The 25,302-nt window shown below is 45.7% G+C and overlaps 1 protein-coding gene across 9 annotated transcripts in view; it reads left to right on the forward strand.

The window, feature by feature from the left end:
- Positions 1–23,233, forward strand: part of LOC139559769 (uncharacterized) — a 30,918-nt gene extending 7,685 nt beyond the window's left edge. For 2 of the 9 annotated variants that reach the window (XM_071376109.1, XM_071376110.1), the window contains 9 exons: positions 15,128–15,204; positions 17,059–17,198; positions 17,326–17,497; positions 17,576–17,675; positions 18,013–18,358; positions 18,560–18,698; positions 20,291–20,399; positions 21,704–21,779; positions 21,894–23,233. In XM_071376109.1, coding sequence (XP_071232210.1) covers positions 15,128–15,204; positions 17,059–17,198; positions 17,326–17,497; positions 17,576–17,675; positions 18,013–18,358; positions 18,560–18,698; positions 20,291–20,399; positions 21,704–21,779; positions 21,894–21,974 — 1,240 coding nt within the window. In that variant the 3' untranslated portion in view covers positions 21,975–23,233. Of the gene's footprint in view, positions 1–7,564; positions 8,982–9,090; positions 9,186–10,746; positions 10,829–14,486; positions 14,608–15,127; positions 15,205–17,058; positions 17,199–17,325; positions 17,498–17,575; positions 17,676–18,012; positions 18,359–18,559; positions 18,699–20,290; positions 20,400–21,703; positions 21,780–21,893 lie in introns of those variants that run through there. The other 7 variants (XM_071376115.1, XM_071376113.1, XM_071376114.1 and 4 more) reach the window with 7 other exon arrangements.
- The last annotated feature ends 2,069 nt before the right edge of the window (positions 23,234–25,302 follow it).

Raw genomic sequence — 25,302 nt, forward strand, 5'->3', positions numbered from 1 at the left:
CGGCTACAAAAGGCGACACTACAGGTGACATTTTCACCCGGACTCGAGCATTAGCGACGGAAAAAGCCTCCAAGAAGCAGCTAGCTTCAGAAAAAGCTAGCGCCATTAGCCATGAGCAAGAGGACCCGTTCCCCCCCGAGGCCCAACGAATGCCAACCTCGCACTCTGTCGACGGCATCCTTTCTGAGCTGAGATCCCAACGTACAGAACTCAACATTAAATTAGATGCCATTAACTCTCAGCTTAGTGCGATAGGGGGCAAGGTGACAATTCTAGAAAATGCTTTGCCTGACATCAACAACAAGATGTCCAGGCGCCCCGCGTTTATGGTTGAGGCAGAGGGGCGAATCCTATCCACGGAAAACTTATTGACAGACGCCATGGAAACAATAGCATATGCTAAAAAAAGAATTGAGCAGCTGGAAGAGAAAACAGAGGACCTGGAAAACAGGGGGCGAAGGAATAATTGTGTTCTATTAAATCTGGGCGAAAAAGAAGAGGGAAACATGCCACTGATCCGCTACCTGCAAGACAAACTTCCCGAGTGGCTCCACCTGTCCACCGACAGGCCCATAGAACTCGAGAGCTCACCGAGCACTGAGGCCCCCACCAGCAGCCAGACAACCACCGCGCCCAATCACCATACGTTTCCTGAGATTCACCGACAAGGAACGAGTCCTACAGGCGGCGAAAACCAACACCATTACAGTGGGAAACGCCAAACTCACCTTACACCAGGACCTGTCAGCTGGAATACGTCGAAAGCGCCGAGAGTTTGAACGAGGTGAAGAAATACTCCATTGACCGAGACATCTTTAGGGGATTCAAATACCCAAACGAGCTCAGGATTCTTCACCAAGGAGCCCTGCGACACTTCAAAACTCCCGAAGAGGCAAAACGTTTTTTGAAAGACAATCCCGGTCAATGAGAAATGGACCAATGACTAAATGCGATTACTGTTATTACTAAAGGAGGTAAGACAACATATAGCCGATATCCAAAGACCCACCCGCCCAGCTAAATGTCATTATAGCCGTCTAATCTATATTTATGTTCCTTTAGCTGAGAGGGATAGGCTCCATAGTACAACCTAGGCCTACTATATGTAGGCTGGGCTATTGATTTTATTTTCTCCCTATTTTAATGTGGTCTGGACGGGGGCTACGTTGTCATTTACTCAATGCGGGGCGGAGAGGATGAGGTATTTCTTTGGGGGAGGGGGAGACGTTGTGCGTTGCTAACTGTTCCCGTTTTTGTTTTTTTTGGAACACAGAATTGTGACTGAGCGGGGAGGTAATAGATCCAACGGGATATGTCGAGTTGTTTGGGAACTCGGCTGCGGTGTTCAGAGATTGTTATTTTATGTAAACCATTTATTTTCCTTTTATGTGAACGCAGCTGTAACTACTATCCACCTTTACCCAGAGATGACTTGCACTAAAGTTCGATTACTGTTCGATGACGATGACTAGTACCTTAAATCTATTGACATGGAACTGCCATGGTCTAGGTCATGCAATAAAACAGAAAAATATACTATGTGCTCTAAAAAAGGAAAAAGCAGACATCGCGCTATTACAAGAGACACACCTCTGTGATGCTGAACATGCCAAACTCCGCAGAGCTTGGTTGGGACAGGTGTATTTCTCATCTTTCAAATCCAACAGTAGAGGTACAGCCATACTTATCCATAAGAATGTTCCACTCATAATTGACAAAAACATTTCTGATCCGGAGGGCAGATTTATTTTGATAACTGGGTCACTGTATGGGCAACCAATTACTATCTTAAACATATACGCCCCTAACACAGATACTCCTGCTTTCATGTCGAAAATGATAACCCTGTTCAATGAGCATTGTGTTTCCTTTGGAGTGCTGGCTGGAGATTTCAATTGTACCCTTAACCCAACCCTAGACAAATCATCTCAAGTCCCCACCACAAATCCTAGATCTGCAAAGATGTTGAACTCTCTTACTAAAGAGATGGGACTGATAGATATATGGAGAGAGACTAATAGCTCATCTATGGACTATACATACTACTCTAATGTCCATAACACCTACTCCCGTATAGATTACATTTTTATCCCAAAGAGTTTCATAAATTCAGCCACGTGTAGAATCGGACCCATAGCGCTTTCGGATCACGCCTTTGTCCACCTCCGCTTTGACCTCTGCAAAAACATCCCGAGGTCAAAGAGCTGGAAATTCAACACCTCCATGCTATCAAACGAAGCATTCCATACATTGGTAACTACATGGACAGACAACTACACACAAGACAACAAAGATTCTCCTGTTTCTCCGGCCACAATGTGGAACGCTGCTAAAGCCACACTAAGAGGTCACCTAATTGCATATGCTTCCTCTAAGAAAAAAGCAATGGAAGCACACAGGCTAGATCTTGAGAGGGAGCTGGAACGCTGTGAAAAAGTACATAAACAATCCCCAGACAGCACCTCCTGGAGTCAACTTAAAGCAGCCAAAGCCAAACTGAAGTTGGACTATACTCGGGAGATAAAAAAAAAAGTTTTCTTTACTAAACAGAAATACCATGAGTATAGCAATAGGCCTAGTAGATTGCTTGCTTATCAATTAAAAAAAGAGCAGTCAGAGCGTACAATCATGGCTGTCCGAACAGCAGAGGACGAGGTCACATATGACCCAAAAAAGATCAATTTAACTTTTCATGATTTTTACTGCAAACTATATACCTCTGAGAGAAAACACACGGAGGCAGAACTCCACTCCTTCCTAGAGGGAATCTCGCTACCTAAACTATCAGAGACCGACCAAGAAGATCTCAACTCCCCCTTCACTTCTGAGGAGATCCTGGAGGCAATTACCTCCATGCCACCTAACAAGTCCCCAGGCCCAGATGGATTCCCCAGAGAGTTCTACAAAGCTTTTTGGCCCCAGCTTAGCCCTATTTTCATTCCAATGCTGGAGGATTTTTGCAAAAACGGAGTTCTCCCAGACTCAATGCACACAGCTCGCATTACAGTGTTGCTCAAAAAAGACAAGGACCCTCTATCCTGCTCCTCCTTCCCGGCCCATAAGCTTGTTGGATTTCGACTACAAAATAATTACCAAATTGCTCGCCAAAAGACTAAACACTCTTCTTCCCAAAATAATAAAAGCGGACCAAACTGGATTTATTAGAGACAGATACTCTTCTGATAACATTCGCCGTCTTTTTGATATTATTGATCAAGTAAACGCACAGAAGACCCCTGTCCTGCTGGCTTCACTGGATGCTGAGAAGGCGTTCGACAGGATGGAGTGGAGCTTTCTGTTCTCAGTCTTAGAAAAGTTCAATATGGGCCCAAACTTTATTAAATGGATCAAATCACTATACTCTCATCCAAATGCCATGGTGACTACTAACGGACTGAACTCTGACAGATTCCCTTTGGGACGGGGCACAAGACAAGGGTGCTCGCTGTCCCCCCTGCTCTACTTGTTGGGGGCGGAGCCTCTGGCAGAGTTGATAAGGAGCAATCCAAGTATTATAGGTGTTTCTGCAGGCGGCCTGCAGCACAAGATTTCGCTTTACGCCTTCCTCCCATTTTAGACACAATTGCTCAGTATGGCACTTTTTCAGGTTATAAGATCAATTTTAACAAATCCACTGTCTGCCCTCTCAATATTACACTCACCAGCTCTATGAAGACACTATGTCCATTCCAATGGAAGACACAGGGGTTTCAATACCTTGGGATATTCATAACACCAGATCTGAATAGGCTTTTCAAGGATAATTTTCTTCCTCTCCTGGATCGAATCAAGAACGATCTCCAAACCTGGATCTCCCTCCCAATTAGCTTAGTAGGAAGAATTAATGTCATCCGTATGAACATCCTCCCTAGACTGAACTATTTATTTCAGATGCTCCCATGCGATCTCCCAGCTTCCTTTTTCAAAACAACTAACCAAAGCATCACCAAATTTATATGGGGCAATAAAAAACCTAGGATCAAGTTCTCCACTCTATCGAAACCTGAATCTAAGGGCGGTCTTGCCCTTCCCTCCCTTCAATTGTACTACTGGTCTGCCCAAATCCACAACATGCTAACATGGATCACAAACAGACAAGAGTCAATGTGGATTCAGATAGAAGCCCAATCCTGTGGTTCATTGCCACTAAGCTCAATTATATTCATTAATAACTTTAGTGAAGTGGGCAACATAGCCAAAACCTTTGTGATTTACAGCACCCTACTAGCATGGAAGGACTGTAAGAAATACCTGGGCATTTCCTCCCAAATATGTTCTCACTCGCCTATAGTAGGCAACCCAGACTTGCCAAAAGCCCTGAGGGACGCCAACTTTAATCTTTGGCATACTCTAGGAATCAGGACCTTTTCAGACCTATTTCATCAGAAGACCACTACACTGAAATCCTTTCGGGAGCTCTGCAGTGAATTCAATGTGCCAAGATCCCATTTTTAAAAATATCTTCAAATTTGACATGTCATTTCCTCATTTACTTCCAAGAGGAGGTTTAGAACTCAGTTGAATGAAGTTGAAACCCTTCTTGTCACAGCACAATTCATTAAAGGCAAAATATCTTATATCTATAGACTCCTTTCTGAGAAAGGAGGCTCCTCCTTTACTCCTTTGAAAATAATCTGGGAAAAGGACCTTGGTCTGACCATCAGTGATGAGTTATGGCCGGAGGTTTGCGACAGGGTATACTGCTCCTCTACTAATGTAAAAATGAAAGAATCTAATTACAAATTTTTGTACAAATTTTATTACACTCCCTTGAGACTCCATAGAATGAAAACAGACATTTCTCCTAACTGTAAAAGATGTACCTCTGAAAGTGGAACCTTTATGCATGTATTTTGGAGCTGTAGAGAGATTGACAGATTTTGGCAATCTATACATACTGCTGCACAGAAAATACTAGATGTACAGTTTGATATGACCCCGTGTATCTATCTTCTTAATGCCCAGCAGGACTTTGTTCTTGATCCTGACAGAGAAAATTTGCTTATGACCATCACATACTTTGCTAAGAAATGTATTCTTCTATTGTGGGCCTCTAATACCTCTCCTACATTTAAAATGTGGATTGACCAGATTGTTGACTTTCTCCCTCTTGAAAAGCTCACTTATGACCTCCGCAAGAGACAGCCCAAGTTTGATAGACTCTGGTCTCCACTACTCAACTATATTTCAAATTGGACAGAGTGAACCAGATTGTTGATTAGGTGATTAGGGTGATTAGGGAGATGAGCAGATGCATGTTGTGTAAGGTGCTGTAAAATCTAAAAACGAATTATTTACTCGTCATCTCAGCTAAGGCTGGAAATAGCTAATAAGAACCTTGATAGTGCTGCTGCAAGTTCTATATTTTAAATTTTGTAATAATTATTATTTGTATGTATGTGTATATATACACTGCTCAAAAAAATAAAGGGAACACTTAAACAACACAATGTAACTCCAAGTCAATCACACTTCTGTGAAATCAAACTGTCCACTTAGGAAGCAACACTGATTGACAAGACATTTCACATGCTGTTGTGCAAATGGAATAGACAACAGGTGGAAATTATAGGCAATTAGCAAGACACCCCCAATAAAGGAGTGATTCTGCAGGTGGTGACCACAGACCACTTCTCAGTTCCTATGCTTCCTGGCTGATGTTTTGGTCACTTTTGAATGCTGGCGGTGCTTTCACTCTAGTGGTAGCATGAGACGGAGTCTACAACCCACACAAGTGGCTCAGGTAGTGCAGCTCATCCAGGATGGCACATCAATGCGAGCTGTGGCAAGAAGGTTTGCTGTGTCTGTCAGCGTAGTGTCCAGAGAATGGAGGCGCTACCAGGAGACAGGCCAGTACATCAGGAGAGGTGGAGGAGGGCAACAACCCAGCATCAGGACCGCTACCTCCGCCTTTGTGCAAGGAGGAGCACTGCCAGAGCCCTGCAAAATGACCTCCAGCAGGCCACAAATGTGCATGTGTCTGCTCAAACGGTCAGAAACAGACTCCATGAGGGTGGTATGAGGGCCCGACGTCCACAGGTGGGGGTTGTGCTTACAGCCCAACACCGTGCAGGATGTTTGGCATTTTCCAGAGAACACCAAGATTGGCAAATTCGCCACTGGCGCCCTGTGCTCTTCACAGATGAAAGCAGGTTCACACTGAGCACGTGACAGAGTCTGGAGACGCCGTGGAGAACGTTCTGCTGCCTGCAACATCCTCCAGCATGACCGGTTTGGCGGTGGGTCAGTCATGGTGTGGGGTGGCATTTTCTTTGGGGGGCCGCACAGCCCTCCATGTGCTCGCCAGAGGTAGCCTGACTGCCATTAGGTACCGAGATGAGATCCTCAGACCCCTTGTGAGACCATATGCTGGTACGGTTGGCCATGGGTTCCTCCTAATGCAAGACAATGCTAGACCTCATGTGGCTGGAGTGTGTCAGCAGTTCCTGCAAGAGGAAGGCATTGATGCTATGGACTGGCCCGCCCGTTCCCCAGACCTGAATCCAATTGAGCACATCTGGGACATCATGTCTCGCTTGTCGTGGATAATCGTCTCAGAAATATAACACTCTTACAAAAACTAGTGAGATCAATATAGGCTTTTTTAATACAATTTATCACAAGCCGTGTCAGTCCGCGGAAAGACCACCTTTCCTAAGCCCTGGCTCTGTTTTTATACACATACAGTATATCAGTCCATTACATACGCACATTTAAGTTACTTCTCATACGTCATATGTTACCATTGTCTTTCATTTTCAGGCTTCCTGCTTGTTCGTGCCCAATAACGCCTGTATCCGCTCTTGATTAGATTACAATGGTGCCAGGACCTTCTCAGTGTCCTAATATAAATATGTATTATGCCTATAGTTCATCTGTTGGTCATTTGGCTGGCCCCCTCTTTTGTATGTCCCTCTGACCTCGGTGTGTCCAGCTATTCTATGCACTTATGGCCTTGCTTTAGTTTCCTGTTTTTACCAGCCTGTATCCATTCACTTCCACATGCTCCATCCACCAACGCCACGTTGCACCACAGACTGTCCAGGAGTTGGCGGATGCTTTAGTCCAGGTCTGGGAGGAGATTCCTCAGGAGACCATCCGCCACCTCATCAGGAGCATGCCCAGGCGTTGTAGGGAGGTCATACAGGCACGTGGAGGCCACACACACTACTGAGCCTCATTTTGACTTGTTTTAAGGACATTATATCAAAGTTGGATCAGCCTGTAGTGTGGTTTTCCACTTTAATTTTGAGTGTGACTCCAAATCCAGACCTCCATGGGTTGATAAATTTGATTTCCATTGATAATTTTTGTGTGATTTTGTTGTCAGCACATTCAACTATGTAAAGAAAAAAGTATTTAATAAGAATATTTCATTCATTCAGATCTAGGATGTGTTATTTTAGTGTTCCATTTATTTTTTTGAGCAGTGTATATATATATATATATAATATATATATAACCATTTTTTTTATTATTATTATTTTATTTTTTTAAGTCTGTCACATCTGTGAATGTGGAATGTGTTTGGTTGGTTGATTTGAAAAACAAGAAAACGTAATAAAACTTTAAATTGAAAAAAAGAAAGGCCTGCTCGCTGAAGTGTTTTAGGGAGCGTTTGACAGTGATGAGGGGTGGTCATTTGACCCCGGACCCATTACTCACGCAGGCAATGAGGCAGTGATTGCTGAGATCCTGGTTGAAGACAGCAGAGGTGTATTTAGAGGGCAGGTTGGTCAGGATGATATCTATGAGGGTGCCCATGGTTACGGATTTAGGGTTCCTTGATGATTTGTGTGAGATTGAGGGCATCTAGCTTAGATTGTAGGACTGCTGGGGTGTTAAGCATGTCCCAGTTTAGGTCACCTAACAGTACGAACTCTGAAGATAGATGGGGGGGCGATCAATTCACATATGTTGTCCAGGGCACAACTGGGGGCCGAGGGGGGGTCTATAAACAAGCAGCAACGGTGAGAGACTTGTTTCTGTAAAGGTGGATTTTTTAAAGTAGAAGCTCGAATTGTTTGGGCACAGACCTGGATAGTATGATAGAATTGTGCAGGCTATCTCTGCAGTATATTGCAACTCCACCCCCTTTGGCAGTTCTATCTTGTTGGAAAATGTTATAGTTAGGGATGGAAATTTCTGGGTTTTTGGTGGCCTTCCTAAACCAGGATTCAGACACAGCTAGGACATCCAGGTTGGCGGAGTGTGCTAAAGCAGTGAATAAAACAAACTTAGGGAGGAGGCTTCTAATGTTAACATACATGAAACCAATGCTTTTACAGTTACAGAAGTCAACAAATGAGAGCGCCTGGGAAATGGGAGTGATGCTGAGGGCTGCAGGGCCTGGGTTAACCTCTACATCACCAAAGGAAAAACGGAGGAGTTAGGATAAGAGTTTGGCTAAAGGCTAAAAGAACTGATCGTCTAGTGCATTCGGAACAGAGAGTAAAGGAGCAGGTTTCTGGGCGCGGAAGAATAGATTCAAGGCATAATGTACAGACAAAGGTATGGTAGGATGTGAGTACAGTGGAGGTAAGCCTAGGCATTGAGTGATGATGAGAGAGGTTTTGTCTCTAGAGGCACCATTTAAGCCAGGTGCGGTCACCGCATGTGTGGGGGGTGGAACATAAGGGCTTTCTAAGGAATATTGAGCAGGGCTGGAGGCTCTACAGTGATATAAGACAAAAATGTCTAACCAAAACAGCAATAGACAAGGCATATTGACATTAGGGAGAGGCATGTGTAGCCGAGTGATCAAAGGGTCCAGTGAGTAGCTAGGGGAGCTGGAGGCACGGCGATTCAGACAGCTAGCAGGCCGGGGCTAACAGCAGGCTAGCAGATGGGCTTCAGGGAGATGTCGCTACGGGAGAGTTTGTTGAAAAAAACCCTCGGACAGTTACGTCGGCAGACCAATCGTGATGGATCGGCGTGGCTCCATGTCGGCAGCAAAGGGTCCAGGCCAATTGTCAAAAGAGGTAATTGAAGCCCAGGAATTATCTGATGGAATTATTTGACTATCCGGAAGAAGGGCCTCTCTCTCTCTCTCGGCTAGCTCCAGGCTAACTGGTGCTTCCTTCGGGACAGAAACCCCCTCGGATGGTTACGTCAGTAAACCAGTGGTGATGGATCGGCGGGGCTTCGTGTCGGCAGCAAAGGGTCCAGGCCAATTGACAAAAGAGGTAATTGAATCCCAGGGATTGCTTGATGGAATCTCTTCGGCTAGCCGGGACATGAGCCTTGTTCGAGGCTAGCTCCAGGCTAACTAGTAGCTAGTTAGCTGGCTAGCTTCAGAAGGGGGTTCTTGTTCAAAAGTGTAAAAATAGCAGATCCATACCACATTGTGTGAGGCGGGTTGCAGGAGAGTATGTTCAGTCCGTAGATGGAAAATTAGATAAAAAATGAGATTTTAAAAAAAGAACACAAATATATATTAAATATATACGAAGAAAAACGATATATACAAGGGATGGGACAAGACAATCAAAACAGACATCCCCACTTCTACGCCATCTTGGTTCATACTTTTATTTTTAGAGATGTTCAGGACCAGTTTATTACTGGCCACCCATTCCAAAACAGACTGCAACTCTTTGTTAAGGGTTTCAGTGACTTAATTCGCTGTGGTTGCTGATGTGTATGTGGTTGAATCATCAGCATACATGGACACGCATGCTTTGTTTAATGCCAGTGGCAGGTCATTGGTAAAAATAGAAAAGAGGGCCTAGAGCTGCCCTGCGGTAAACCACACTTTACATGTTTGACATTAGAGAAGCTTTCATTAGAGAAAGCTCTGAATCCACATTATGGCAGAGGTTGAAAAGCCATAGCACAAGTTCTTTCAACAACAGGTTATGGTCAATAATATCAAAGGCTGCACTGAAATCTAACAGTACAGCTCCTACAATCTTATCAATTTCTTTCAACTGATCATCAGCAGTTTGTCTGTGCAGTACATGTTGAGTGCCCTTCTCTATAAGCATGCTGAAAGTCTTAATTTGTTTACAGAGACATAGCATTGTATTTGGTCAACAGTTTGCTAAGAGCTGGCAGCAAGCTTATAGGTCTGCTGTTAGAACCAGTAAAGGCCGCTTTACCACTCTTGGGTAGCGGAATTACTTTGGCTTCCCTCCATGCCTGAGGACAAAGCCTTTCCTCTAGGCTCAGATTAAAAATATGACAGGAGTGGCTGAAGCCAGCTACCATCCTCAGTAGCTGTCCATCTAAGTTGTCAATGCCAGGAGGTTTGTCATTATTGATTGATAACAATAATTTTTCCACCTCTCCCACATTTAACTTTACAAAATTCAAACTTGCAATGCTTTTCTTTCATTATTTGTATTTTTTATGCATGAATACAATTGCTCAATTGGCATTTCCTGCCTAAGTTTGCCCACTTTGCCAATTAAATAATCATTCAAATAATTGGCAACATCAAATGGTTTTGTGACAAATAAGCCATCTGATTTGATGAAATTGTTGAATTTGTCTTTTTGCCCATAATTTCATTTAAAGTACTCAAGTTTTTCCATTATTCTTTATACCATTGATCTTGGCTTCATAGAACAGTTTCTTCTTTTTGAGTTTAGTCACAATTTCTCCATTTGCAGTAAGTAAGCCAATCAGATGTGCAGCCAGACTTATTAACCACTCCTTTTGCCCCATCTCTTTCAACCATACAGTTTTTCAATTCCTTGTCAATCAATGGAGCCTTAACAGTTCTAACAGTCAGTTTCTTAACAGGTGCATGTTTATCAATAACTGGAAGAAGCAATTTCATAAATTCATCAAGTGGATCAGACAAAAAAATATTAACATCATCCACGTAAGTCACAGCAGAATCTTTTTTATGATCTCTTATACAGTATTTTAGGCCCAGCTGTTGGAACTTTGGCTTTCCTGTCACTGGTTACTAGGAGTGGAAGGTAGGAGTCAGGCGCAGAGAGCAGAGGGTTCAATAAACGGTCACGCCAAACACAGGGCGCATACACACTGACCAACCCAGAACACAGGGTAAACGATCCAGAGAAAAAACACATCCACAAACGACAGAGAACACAAAATAATCCTGCACAAACATAAGCGGGCCTAATAGGCTTAAATAGACAAAAATCAAGAAACACAAAAAGGAACAGGTGCAACTAATAAGACTAAACTAACAGAAAAGGAAAAAGGGATCGGTGGCGGCTAGTAGACCGGCGACGACGACCGCCGAGCCACCTTCTGGAAGTCGTGACAGTACCCCCCCCCCCGAGTCGCGCGGGCGATCCGGGTGGAGGCGGTGGAAGTCCCTCAGAAGTGAGGGGTCCAAAATGTTCCCCACCGGTACCCAGCACCTCTCCTCCGGACCGTACCCCTCCCAGTCCACGAGGTACTGTAGGCCCCTCAACCGGCGTCTCGAGTCCAGAATAGCGCGTACTGTGTACGCCGGGGACCCCTCGATGTCACCTTCTTGCAGGGGACCAGCCACCACCGGCCTGAGGAGAGACACATGAAACGAGGGGTTAATACGATAGTAAGTAGGAAGCTGTAACCTATAACACACCTCGTTTATCCTCCTCAGGACTTTGAATGGCCCTACACACTGCGGCCCCAGCTTCCGGCAGGGCAGGCGGAGGGGCATGTTTCGAGTCGAGAGCCAGAACCGGTCCCCCGGTGCGAACACGGGGGCCTGACTGCGGTGCTGGTCAGCGCTCTTCTTCTGCCATCCTCGAGCCTGTTTTAAAGATTCCTGGACGGCTCTCCAGGTGTCCTTCGAGCACTGCACCCATTCCTCCACCGCAGGAGCCTCGGTCTGGCTCTGATGCCATGGAGCCAGGACCGGCTGGTAGCCCAACATGCACTGGAAGGGAGACATGTTAGTAGAGGAGTGGCGAAGGGAGTTCTGGGCGAGCTCCGCCCATGGGACGTACCTCGCCCACTCACCAGGCCGGTCCCGACAATACGACCGCAGAAACCTACCCACATCCTGGTTTACTCTCTCCACCTGCCCATTACTCTCGGGGTGGAAACCCGAGGTCAGGCTGACCGAGACCCCCAGCCGTTCCATGAACGCCCTCCAACCTCTGGACGTGAACTGGGGACCCCGATCAGAAACGATGTCCTCAGGCACCCTGTAATGCCGGAAGACATGGGTAAACAGAGCCTCCGCAGTCTGCAGGGCCGTAGGGAGACCGGGCAATGGGATGAGACGGCAGGACTTAGAAAACCGATCCACAACGACCAGGACCGTAGTACTTCCCTGAGACGGGGGAAGATCGGTGAGAAAGTCCACCGACAAGTGCGACCACGGCCGTTGTGGAACGGGGAGGGACTGTAACTTCCTTCTAGGCAGGTGTCGAGGAGCCTTGCTCTGAGCACACACAGAGCAGGAGGAGACATAAAACCTCACGTCCTTAGCCAATGTGGGCCACCAGTACCTCCCCCTAAGACTCCGCACTGTCCTCTCGATGCCAGGATGACCCGAGGAGGGTAGTGTATGAGCCCATCGAATCAACTTATCACGGACACCAAGCGGCACGTACTAAACCCCTGCTGGACACTGAGGGGGTGCTGGTTCCAACCGTGCCGCCCGCTCGATCTCCGCGTCCACCTCCCATACCACCGGTGCCATCAGACATGAAGCTGGGAGGATGGGAGTCGACTCGATGGACTGCTCCTCGGTATCATAGAGGCGGTACAGCGCGTCGGCCTTGGTATTTTGGGAGCCTGGCCAATATGAAATCGTGAAACGGAAACGGGTAAAGAACATGGTCCACCTAGCCTGACGCGGATTCAATCTCCTCGCTGCCCGGATATACTCGAGATTACGATGGTCAGTCCAGATGAGGAAAGGGTGCTTAGGCCCCTCAAGCCAATGTCTCCACACCTTCAGAGCCTTGACTACAGCTAACAACACCCGGTCCCCCACGTCATAGTTCCGCTCCGCATGACCGAGCTTCTTCGGGAAAAAAGCGCAGGGGCGGAGCTTTGGTGGCGTGCCCGAGCGCAGTGATAGCACGGCTCCCACCCCAGCCTCGGACGCGTCCACCTCCACTATGAACGCCAAAGAGGGGTCCGGATGTCCAGCACGGGTGCGTCAGTGAACAGCCCCTCCAGACGAGTGAAAGCTTTGCCCGCCTCTGCTGACCAGCGCAAGCGCGCCGGCCCCCCCTTCAGCTGTGAGGTAATGGGAGCAGCCACCTGACCAAAACCTCAGATAAACCTCCGGTAGTAATTGGCAAACCCTAAAAACCGCTGCACCTCCTTTACCGTGGTCGGAGTCGGCCAATTACGCACGGCTGTAACGCGGTCACACTCCATCACCACCCCAGAGGTGGAAATGCGATAACCCAGGAAGGAAACGGCTTGTTTGGAGAACACACATTTCTCAGCCTTGACGTACAGGTCATGCTCCAGCAGTCGCCCAAGTACTTTACGCACCAGAGACACGTGCGCGGCACGTGTTGCAGAAAAGATCAGTATGTCATCGATGTACACTACCACCCCCTGCCCGTGCAGGTCTCTGAGAATCTCGGCTACGAAAGATTGGAACCCTCGCCGCCGACCCCGGACTGGGAACCCTTGCAGCGGGCCCCGAACAGGAGGGCGACTCTGGCGGCTCCGGACAGGAGGGCGACTCTGGCGGCTCCGGACAGGAGGGCGACTCTGGCGGCTCCGGACAGGAGGGCGACTCTGGCGGCTCCGGACAGGAGGGCGACTCTGGAGGGAGGAGACAGAGACAGCCTGGTGCGTGGGGCTGCCACAGGGCCCACCAGGCTGGGGAGACCTACAGGAGGCCTGGTGCGTAGAGGAGGCACCGGATAGACCGGGCTGTGGGGGAGCACTGGAGCCATGGTGCGCAGCCTTGGCACCACTCCTCCAGGCTGAATGCCCACTTTAGCCCGGCCCCTCCAGAGTGCAGGCACAGGACAAACTGGGCTGTGGGGTAGCACTGGAGATCTGGTGCTTACCGCTCACACCTCTCCATTAGGCTCAATGCCCACTTTCGCCCGGCACGGGCGGAGCGCAGGCATAGGACGAACAGCACCCTCCCAGCGCCCCGGAGACACAGTACGCAGAGCCGGCGCAGGATACCCTGGGCCGAAACGGCACACCGGAGACCAAACACGCTGAGCTGGCACAATCCGCCCTGGCTGGATGCCTACTCTCGCATGGCACTTGCGGGGGGCTGGCTTATAGCACTCCGGGCTCTGAGCGCGCACTGCCGACACCGTGCGCTTCACCGCATAACACGGTGCCTGACCAGTACTACGCTGCTTCCGGTAAGCACGGGGAGTTGGCTCAGGTCTATCGCCTGACTCCGCCAATCTCCCCGTGTGCCCCCCCAAATAATTTTTTGGGGGGCTGCCTCTCGTCCCTGCTGCGCTGCCTTACCTCATATCGCCGCCTCTCCGCTTTCGCTGCCTCCAGTACTGCTTTCGGGCGGCGATATTCCCCAGCCTGTCTTCAGGGTCCCTTACCGTCCAATATCTCCTCCCAAGTCCAGGAGTCCTGAACCCTCTGCTCCTCCTTACCATGCTGCTTGGTCTGTTGGTGGTGGGTAGTTCTGTAACGATCTTCTTCATCTGAGGAACAGGAAAGATCGGACCAAAACGCAGCGTGGTAAGTGTCCATGTTAATTTATTATAACTGAACACGAAATACAAAATAACAAAGTGAAACAACGAAAATCGAAACAGTCCTGAAAGGTGCAACAACACAAAACAGGAAACAAATATAACTAAAGTCAGGGCGTGACAGATATGGCTCTGAATATATACAGCAACACCTCCCTCATAAGCATTTCTGTCTCTTCTGTAGATGTTATATCCTTGTATTGCTACTGCTGTATCATCAAATTAATTATCTAATTAACTCTCATAAATGTCTAATATAAATGTTATCTGATGTTAGCAAATTATTGATTTTCATTAACATAATCTCTAAGGCAACATATATTAATATGGGCTATTTTCAGCCCTTTCCTGGGTAGCTTATCAGAGATGGACATAATACTGAAAAGAGCAAATGTAGGAGGACAGTTATGACCATATAAGCTCATCTGGTCTGAGTTAGGATGCTGAAGTAGTCAGGTTTTTATCATGGTGTGATATCTGTGTGTTTGTTCCCCCCCCCCCCCCAGGTTTGCAATGGGGCTATATCTGGTGGTCCTCTGGGTCTGTGCTGTGGTGCTGCATTCCCTTGGGAGAGCAGAGAAAGGTGAGTGATAATGTGAATGTGTGTGTATCATCCTTACATGCGTTTACCCTGCAATGTTGGGGAGTAGCGAACTACATTTAGGTCAACTAGTAATTCAACAACATTTTGCAGTAGCTTGGTGGAAGTTGAATTCCAATAAATTCAAATCATGGTAGTGTTTTCAGTAGTTAACTTGTTTTGCCATGTAGTGGAGTAGCTAACTATTGGAACTACACACTTTTTTGTTGTTGTTGCAAAAGAGAAAATGTGTTTCTTTTTCAGGTTCAGAACTGCCTATTTCTCACTTGAAACAGCTTTTGTCTTTATTAATAATAGGTAAAATTACACATTTTGTTAAAGATCGAGTGCAGTGAAATGTGATTCCTGTGTTTGACATATTTCCACACTATGAGGATGAAAAAATACTGTGAAATTGTGAAAAGAGGTATGGACTCTAGTGTTACTATACTGACGTCTAGCTGAGGTATGGACTCTAGTGTTACTATACTGACGTCTAGCTGAGGTATGGACTCTAGTGTTACTATACTGACGTCTAGCTGAGGTATGGACTCTAGTGTTACTATACTGACGTCTGGCTGAGGTATGGACTCTAGTGTTACTATACTGACGTCTAGCTGAGGTATGGACTCTAGTGTTACTATACTGACGTCTAGCTGAGGTATGGACTCTAGTGTTACTATACTGACGTCTAGCTGAGGTATGGACTCTAGTGTTACTATACTGACCGCCTGGCTGAGGTATGGACTCTAGTGTTACTATACTGACGTCTAGCTGAGGTATGGACTCTAGTGTTACTATACTGACCGCCTGGCTGAGGTATGGACTCTAGTGTTACTATACTGACGTCTAGCTGAGGTATGGACTCTAGTGTTACTATACTGACGTCTGGCTGAGGTATGGACTCTAGTGTTACTATACTGACGTCTAGCTGAGGTATGGACTCTAGTGTTACTATACTGACCGCCTGGCTGAGGTATGGACTCTAGTGTTACTATACTGACGTCTAGCTGAGGTATGGACTCTAGTGTTACTATACTGACGTCTGGCTGAGGTATGGACTCTAGTGTTACTATAAGAGCTGTTTGAAAAGACCACCTGAAATTTGTCCATGTTTTGGTGGGATGGAGTTTTGACATGTCTGGTGACATCAACATGCATTAAATTATTTCGATAGGCCAATAAGAAAGAGTTCCAAACCTCTCCTAGTTTTCAGTTTTCCCCTCCCCACTCAGACCACTCCCAGACACTCCGAGCAAAATTATTGCTTGAGAAATTGCTCTTCGCTAAGAAGCTATTTTTGTTTATTTTTGACTGCTGTGATTGCTTTCAATTCAATTGAAGTACTTAATTGTTACCCAGAAATGATTTGATATTGAGATAAAATAAATGGCAGCATTGAACATTTAACACCTGACCCCAGAGTGATGTGTTTTTATAGTCTATGACATTTCAGATTTAGATATGATCATTTTTTTCCCAAAGTAGCTTGGATGTAGTGAACTGCTTTTTCAATGTAGCTTTACTTAATTAAACTACACTGAGTGTACAAAACATTAAGAACACCTTCCTAAAATCCTTCTTTAACCTATCTCGTCCCCTTCATCTACACTGATTTGAGGTGGATTTAACAAGTGACATCAAAAAGGGATCATAGCTTTCACCCAGATTCACCTGGTCAGTCTGTCATGTTTTGTACAGTCAGTTTCTAAGGGTATCTTTAACGTAACTTAACTTCTAGTGTGAAGTAATTGTAACTATGAGTAACTATGATTTCAGAGTAGCTTCCCCAAAACTGTTACCCTGTAGTGGGCGACCTTACTGAGCTCTATTTCTGTTTCTGTTTCTGTCTGACAGTAACTCAAACGACTGAAACAAGTTTCTCTGCGAGCACAGAAGGGTTGACTGCTGGGACGGTTACTATAGGGCTGGATGACCAGAACCAAGAACCGCCTCCCTTAAACCCCTGTCAGGATGACGAGACGGAATACAGAGAAGTGAGATCACTATGATAGTCTGTGGTCTCTAATGGCCCTTTCTCAAACCATTTTAGATTTACAATCTCTTTGTCTCTTAAAATAAAAATCTCACTCGTGCTTTCTTTTTCTGTCTCTGATGCGCCAGAGAGTGTACCAGAGGGATTCTCATGGTGTTATGCAGCTGGTTCAGAGCGAGGACTATGAAGGCAACGAGGACTATGAAGGCAACGAGGACTATGAAGACACTGACATTGACACCAGCAATGACACCACCATTCACCCTGACACCACCATTCACCCCTGCAACCTATCACCCAGTAAGACAAAACGCACAAAGACCCAAACACACACTCACACACGCATGCACACTCACTGAACCCTCTCTGTAACTCTAGGTGGACCGCCCCTCTGTCTTATCTACCCAACCAATCAACTCAACTGCTCCTGGAAATTCCATGGTCTCTCCAATGACAGCCAATTCTCTGCCTCTGTCTCGTAAGCCCCTCCCACAATATCCAAGACACACAGAAAATGAAAGGCTTAGCAACAATTATTTAATGTGATAGTAGAAGCTTGTCAATTTATTGGTTATTACTGTGCAATTACCATTTTACAGTATAATAAAATTGTAATCTAATTTTAGTACATGACACCCACCTTTATATAAGGTGTCTGCTATAAGTGCTTGTGTGTGTGTGTGTGTGTGTGTGTGTGTGTGTGTGTGTGTGTGTGTGTGTGTGTGTGTGTGTGTGTGTGTGTGTGTGTGTGTGTGTGTGTGTGTGTGTGTGTGTGTGTGTGTGTGTGTGTGTGTGTGTGTGTGTGTGAATATCAGTGTGTGTAGGGACACTGAGAGTATCTCCAGTGTGGACTGTGTCTCTGAGGTCATGGGAGGCCAGGGAGCCCAGGGATGGCCTGGCGGTGTGGTTCGAGATGTGTCTGCTGTCTGCCAAGGCAGTGTGGGTGACGGCGTCACCTCTTTGAGTATGACTTTCAAAGTGTCACGCCCTGGCGTGTGCTGCATCTACACCAATAAAATGTACACCATAGATATTGAAGTACTGCGCCCGCCCCCCAACATCACTGCCTGGGTCAGAGAGGAGGGTCTGCTGGTGCAGTGGGGTCTCCCGCCCAACACCACACCCAGATGCTTCCACTACCAGCTCCAGATCAATGACCTGGTAATACTATCAAATCAAATTGTATTTGGCAACAGGTTTAGACCTTACAGTGAAAAGCTTAGTTATAAGCCCTTAACCAACAATGGAGTTTTAAGAAAAATAAGTGTTAAGTAAAAAAATAGATGAGTATACCAGAGAGTTGTCTAACTCAGTGGTGGCCCTGTTTTTATTAAGAGGCTATTTGTATATGTGTCTTGTAAGGTGAGGAGCTTTACAGAGGGACTGACATACAATGAGACCAACCTGGACCACACACAACGGTACGACGTGAAGATGAGGGTGAGGAAGAATAGTGACTGCAGAGGATCTGAACACTGGAGCAGCTGGAGCAACATCATCAGTGAGTCCGCAGTCATCAATATTATAATGACATCTGGATTAGAGGTCGACCGTTTATGATTTTTCAACGCCGATACCGATAATTGGAGGACCAAAAAAAGCCGATACCGATTAATCGGACGATTTTTATATATATTTGTAATAATGACAATTCCAACAATACTGAATTAACTTTTATTTTAACTTAATATAATACATAAATAAAATGAATTTAGTCTCAAATAAATAATGAAACGTTCAAATTGGTTAAAATAATGCAAAAACTGTGTTGGAGAAGAAAGTAAAAGTGCAATATGTGCCATGTAAAAAAGCTAACGTTTAAGTTCCTTGCTCAGAACATGAGAACATATGAAAGCTGGTGGTTCCTTTTAACATGAGTCTTCAATATTCCCAGTTAAGATGTCTAGGTTGTAGTTATTATTGAAATTATAGGACTATTTCTCTCTATACCATTTGTATTTCATATACCTTTGACTATTGGATGTTCTTATAGGCACTATAGTATTGCCAGCCTAATCTCGGGAGTTGATAGGCTTGAAGTCATAAACAGCGCTGTGCTTCAAGCATTGCGAAGAGCTGCTGGCAAACGCAGGAAGTGCTGTTTGAATGAATGCTTACGAGCTTGCTGCTGCCTACCACCGTTCAGTCAGACTGCTCTATCAAATATCAAATCATAGACTTAATTATAATATAATAAACACACAGAAATACGAGCCTTAGGTCATTAATATGGTAAAATCCGGAAACTATCATTTCGAAAACAAAACGTTTATTCTTTCAGTGAAATACGGAACCGTTCCGTATTTTATCGAACGGGTGGCAACCCTAAGTCTAAATATTGCTGTTACATTGCACAACCTTCAATGTTATGTCATAATTATGTACAATTCTGGCAAATTAATTACGGTCTTTGTTCGGAAGAAATGGTCTTCACACAGTTCGCAATGAGCCAGGCGGCCAAAACTGTTGCATATACCCTGACTCTGCTTGCACTGAACACAAGAGAAGTGACACAATTTCCCTAGTTAATATTGCCTGTAAACATTAATTTCTTAACTAAATATGCAGGTTTTAAAAACTATACTTGTGTATTGATTTTAAACATCAGTGCCTTATGGTTAGGTACATTGGTGCAAAGAGTGTGCTTTTTTCCCGCGAATGCGCTTTTAAATCATCATCCTTTTGGCGAAGTAGGCTGTGATTCGATGATAAACAGGCACCCTATTGATTATATGCAACGCTGGACAAGCTAGTTAAACTAGTAATATCATCAACTAGTTAACTAGTGATTATGTTAAGATTGATTGTTTTTTATAAGATAAGTTTAATGCTAGCTAGCACCTTACCTTGGCTCCTTGCTGCACTCGCGTAACAGGTGGTCAGCCTGCCACGTAGTCTCCTCGTGGATTGCAATGTAATCTGCCATAATCGGCGTCCACAAATGCCGATTACCGATTTATTATGATAACTTGAAATCGACCCTAATTAATTAATTGGTCGACCTCTAATCTATTTTTAATCTATTTTTTAATTTGATTAGCAGTCTTTTCTGTTGGTTTATATTTACACTGCTGTGTGTGTGTGTGTGTGCAGCGGTGGCCCCGTCTGAATCACACAATCATCTGAACACTGTTGTTGTTGGCATCACTCTGGGGATACCCATGATCCTCCTGGCTCTGCTGCTGCTGATCAGACTCCAGAGGTATTCTGTTGGGTTCATGGGGAGGGAGGAGACACAGAGAGCAAAAAGACACAGACACACATAGAGCAAAGAGCCACAGACACTGAGAGAGCAGAGAGGCGCAGAGCCACAGACACTGAGAGAGCAGAGAGGCGCAGAGCCACAGACACTGAGAGAGCAAAGAGGCGCAGAGCCACTGAGAGCAGAGAGGCGCAGAGCCACTGAGAGCAGAGAGGCGCAGAGCCACTGAGAGCAGAGAGGCGCAGAGCCACTGAGAGCAGAGAGGCGCAGAGCCACTGAGAGCAGAGAGGCGCAGAGCCACTGAGAGCAGAGAGGCGCAGAGCCACTGAGAGCAGAGAGGCGCAGAGCCACTGAGAGCAGAGAGGCGCAGAGCCACTGAGAGCAGAGAGACGCTGAGAGAGCACAGTCTCTTTGCTCAGAGGCCGCGAGCAAAGAGACGCAGAGCGAGCAAAGAGACGCAGAGCGAGCAAAGAGACACAGAGACCCTGAGAGCAAAGAAACGCAGAGACCCTGAGAGCAAAGAAACGCAGAGACCCTGAGAGCAAAGGGACGCAGAGACCCTGAGAGCAAAGAGCCACTGAGAGCAAAGAGCCACTGAGAGCCATTGAGAGCAGAGAGACACTGAGAGAGCACAGTCTCTTTGCTCAGAGGCCGCGAGCGCGCAAAGAGACGCAGAGAGACGCAGAGGCAGAGACACTGACATTAAGACAACGTATTAATAGAGTAAGTGCAGAGGTGTTAGATTCTAGCTTCTGTCTACAGACCACACACATTTTCAGTGACACTGCACTTCCTTCCAACGAGAGAGAGCAGAGCGAGCAACTGAGAAAGAGAGCAACTGAGAAACTGAGAAAGAGAGCAACTGAGAGAGTAAAGAGAAGCGGAGCAGCGACAGAGAGCGACAGAGCAGCAGAGAGAAACGGAGAGCGACTGAGAAAGAGAGAAGGAAACAGAGAGAATGGGAGGGACCAGAGAGAAACGAAACATTTACAAAAAATAGACACCCAGAGAAAGATAGAGAGAAGACGACAACGTATTAATAGAATAAGGGCAGAGGTGTTAGATTTTAGCATCTGTCTACAGACCGCACACATTTTCACAGTGAAACAGAACTTCCTTCCAACAAGAGGTGGAAAACACCCATTTATTCTTAGAAAACAACAGAAAGGGGAAGACAAATGCCTGTGTGATTGAACAGTAACTGGCAAGAACAATATGAAAACAGTATACGGTTTAAATGTAATGATATAACACCATGGTATTAGTGGTGTGATTCCCTGAATGACTGTGGTGTGTGTGTTCAGCGAACGTCTGTTTCCCCCCATCCCTGGTCCCCCACTGAAGATTAAAGACCTCTTGGAGAGAGACGACCTACTTCAGGTGAATAAACACAGAGCAGAAACATTTATCTTTACTTTTGTAAACTATCATATTCCCTCTCTTGTGGAGCTAACAAAACTCCTCTCCTTCTGGTTTGCACCGTTTGTCCCTCAGGCCCTGCCGTCCAAATGTGTTGAGGAGATCACTGTGGTGGAGGAAGCTGAGGAAACACCTGTCAATATGACCAGATTTTAAAATAGCCTTGTAAATACCAGACTGAAGCTTGCGGGATGAGACGGCTTTGCTAGGCTGTTTAAAGCCCTGTCATCGTTAGCCCCTAGGCCGATCTGTAAGAAGGATCCCCTTAGCCTATCAGAGGTCAAGATGCAGTCATTATTATTTATTAATACCTATCCAGTTCTTTCAGATCTACAAGTAGGACAAGGAGAGTGTGTGCGTGTAGGGCAAGTGTGACCTTCCTGGTCCCGTCCCTCAAGTCCGTGAGTCAACACAGGAAGGAGTAATGGATGGATAGTTATTTTATTTCCAAAGCTGCAATCATGGGACACATACACAGTATGGATGAATGATGAGTAGTAGACGGAATATAAACGGCACTCCTAAAGAAGATGCATTCTCCAGTTAGCTACCAACTTCAGAGGGAACTTTAACTAGCATAAAACCCACATGGCAAATAACATATAAGGAGGGGCTTATTTGACGCCAAACCAACAACATTAGTTGCTAATAACATAAATTGCTCATGTAAAATGTGGATTTTATGATGTAATGTCAACTTTGTACATTTCTATCCCGGGACCATTCCATTTTCAACTCACCCACAGCAATTCTCCATAAATTTGCTGTGGATTACCCAGAATCCCATACTTTTATCACTGAGTGTATTAGAGAATGTAAACACACTAATCCACCAGGAGGTGGCATAATACCAATTTTATGCAGGAATTTAACAATTTAATCGCACCATTACACAAGCAGTTTCCTTGGTCAGATATGTTGGATTCTAGCTTGAAATATACTTATTCATGTTACATACTATAAATTATTGATGACTTTACATGTACAATGAATGTATATGTTTGGGTAAATGGCGGATAAGAACTAGGTGTATGGAAAGTTAATCAGTGGGTCCTATGGAGGGAGGCAAAGGGCAACAGTCTGGTTTCAGTCAATGGTAAAGTAGGACAGCTGTGGATTAGGGAGGAGTGAGAAATTCAGCCCGAGGTCAGATGAAGTGAGAAGGAATAGTCCTGTCACACACGCAGACTTGCATGCCTACAAAGGTTCTAGTAGGAGGCGGGCCATAACTACACCAGTGAGAGGAACCAATTCAGTTCCTGACTAGCAACAGTGATGTTGGCTGTCTAGATATGCAAGGAGGTGACGTCTCCTAGTACGAGGTTATAAAGATATGTGCTTGTGTAAACATGTTTTTGTCTTTGCGGCTGTTTGACGTTTGACCCAGTGGGGGAATAAACTTGGTTTGAGCTTTTCCTAGTCATCCGTTTCAGTTTTTACTCTGTTTGTTTAGAACCTAACAGGTCATATCGTCAGGAAAAATGATTGACCTTGATGATGTATTCCCCCCAAAAAATGCTTCCTTCAGATTGAAATAGTAAAAAGTACTGTCAGACTGATTTGTAATATTGTCCTAGCCCAAATGAAAAAAGTAAACATTGGCGGTTGATTACATAACTTTGTTTGTGACATGGTGGGGTTCGCGGTCCAAAAACGTTTGGGAACCCCTGGTGTAAGTGGATACTACTCCAAAGTAGAAGCTAAGCATATCAAATCAAATCAAGTTTATTTTATATAGCCCTTCGTACATCAGCTGATATCTCAAAGTGCTGTACAGAAACCCAGCCTAAAACCCCAAACAGCAAGCAATGCAGGTGTAGAAGCACGGTGGCTAGGAAAAACTCCCTAGAAAGGCCAAAACCTAGGAAGAAACCTAGAGAGGAACCAGGCTATGAGGGGTGGCCAGTCCTCTTCTGGCTGTGCCGGGTGGAGATTATAACAGAACTATGCCAAGATGTTCAAAATATTCATAAGTGACAAGCATGGTCAAATAATAATCAGGAATAATTTTCAGTTGGCTTTTCATAGCCGATCATTAAGAGTTGAAAATAGCAGGTCTGGGACAGGTGGCGGTTCCATAACCGCAGGCAGAACAGTTGAAACTGGAATAGCAGCAAGGCCAGGTGGACTGGGGACAGCAAGGAGTCATCATGCCTGGTAGTCCTGACGTATGGTCCTAGGGCTCAGGTCCTCCGAGAGAGAGAAAGAAAGAGAGAATTAGAGAGAGCCAAGATTTTCAAAATGTTCATAAATGACAAGCATGGTCAAATAATAATCAGGAATAAATATCAGTTGGCTTTTCATAGCCGATCATTAAGAGTTGAAAACAGCAGGTCTGGGACAGGTAGGGGTTCCAGAACCGCAGGCAGAACAGCTGAAACTGGAATAGCAGCAAGGCCAGGCGGACTGGGGACAGCAAGGAGTCATCATGCCCGGTTTGCCGTGACGTATGGTCCTAGGGCTCAGGTTCTCCGAGAGAGAGAAAGAAAGAGAGAACGAGAGAATTAGAGAGAGCATACTTAAATTCACACAGGATACTGGATAAGATAGGAGAAGTACTCCAGGTATAACCAACTGACCCTAGCCCCCCGACACATGAACTACTGCAGCATAAATACTGGAGGCTGAGACAGGAGGGGTCAGGAGACACTGTGGCCCCATCAGAAGAAACCCCCGGACAGGGCCAAACAGGAAGGATATAACCCCACCCACTTTGCCAAAGCACAGACCCCACACCACTAGAGGGATATCTTCAACCACCAACTTTCAATCCTGAGACAAGGCCGAGTATAGCCCACAAAGATCTCCACCACAGCACAAACCAAGGGGGGGCGCCAACCCAGACAGGAAGATCACGTCAGTAACTCAACCCACTCAAGTGACGCACCCCTCCCAGGGACGGCATGAAAGAGCACCAGTAAGCCAGTGACTCAGCCCCTGTAATAGGGTTAGAGGCAGAGAATCCCAGTGGAGAGAGGGGAACCGGCCAGGCAGAGACAGCAAGGGCGGTTCGTTGCTCCAGAGCCTTTCCGTTCACCTTCACACTCCTGGGCCAGACTACACTCAATCATATGACCTACTGAAGAGATAAGTCTTCAGTAAAGACTTAAAGGTTGAGACCGAGTCTGCGTCTCTCACATGGGTAGGCAGACCGTTCCATAAAAATGGAGATCTATAGGAGAAAGCCCTGCCTCCCGCTGTTTGCTTAGAAATTCTAGGGACAATTAGGAGGCCTGCGTCTTGTGACCGTAGCGTACGTATAGGTATGTACGGCAGGACCAACTCGGAAAGATAGGTAGGAGCAAGCCCATGTAACGCTTTATAGGTTAACAGTAAAACCTTGAAATCAGCCCTTGCCTTAACAGGAAGCCAGTGTAGGGAAGCTAGCACTGGAGTAATATGATCAAATTTCTTGGTTCTAGTCAGGATTCTAGCAGCCGTATTTAGCACTAACTGAAGTTTATTTAGTGCTTTATCCGGGTAG

Source organism: Salvelinus alpinus, chromosome 30 (genome assembly GCF_045679555.1).
Source record: "Salvelinus alpinus chromosome 30, SLU_Salpinus.1, whole genome shotgun sequence".
NCBI classification, from domain to species: Eukaryota; Metazoa; Chordata; class Actinopteri; order Salmoniformes; family Salmonidae; genus Salvelinus; species Salvelinus alpinus.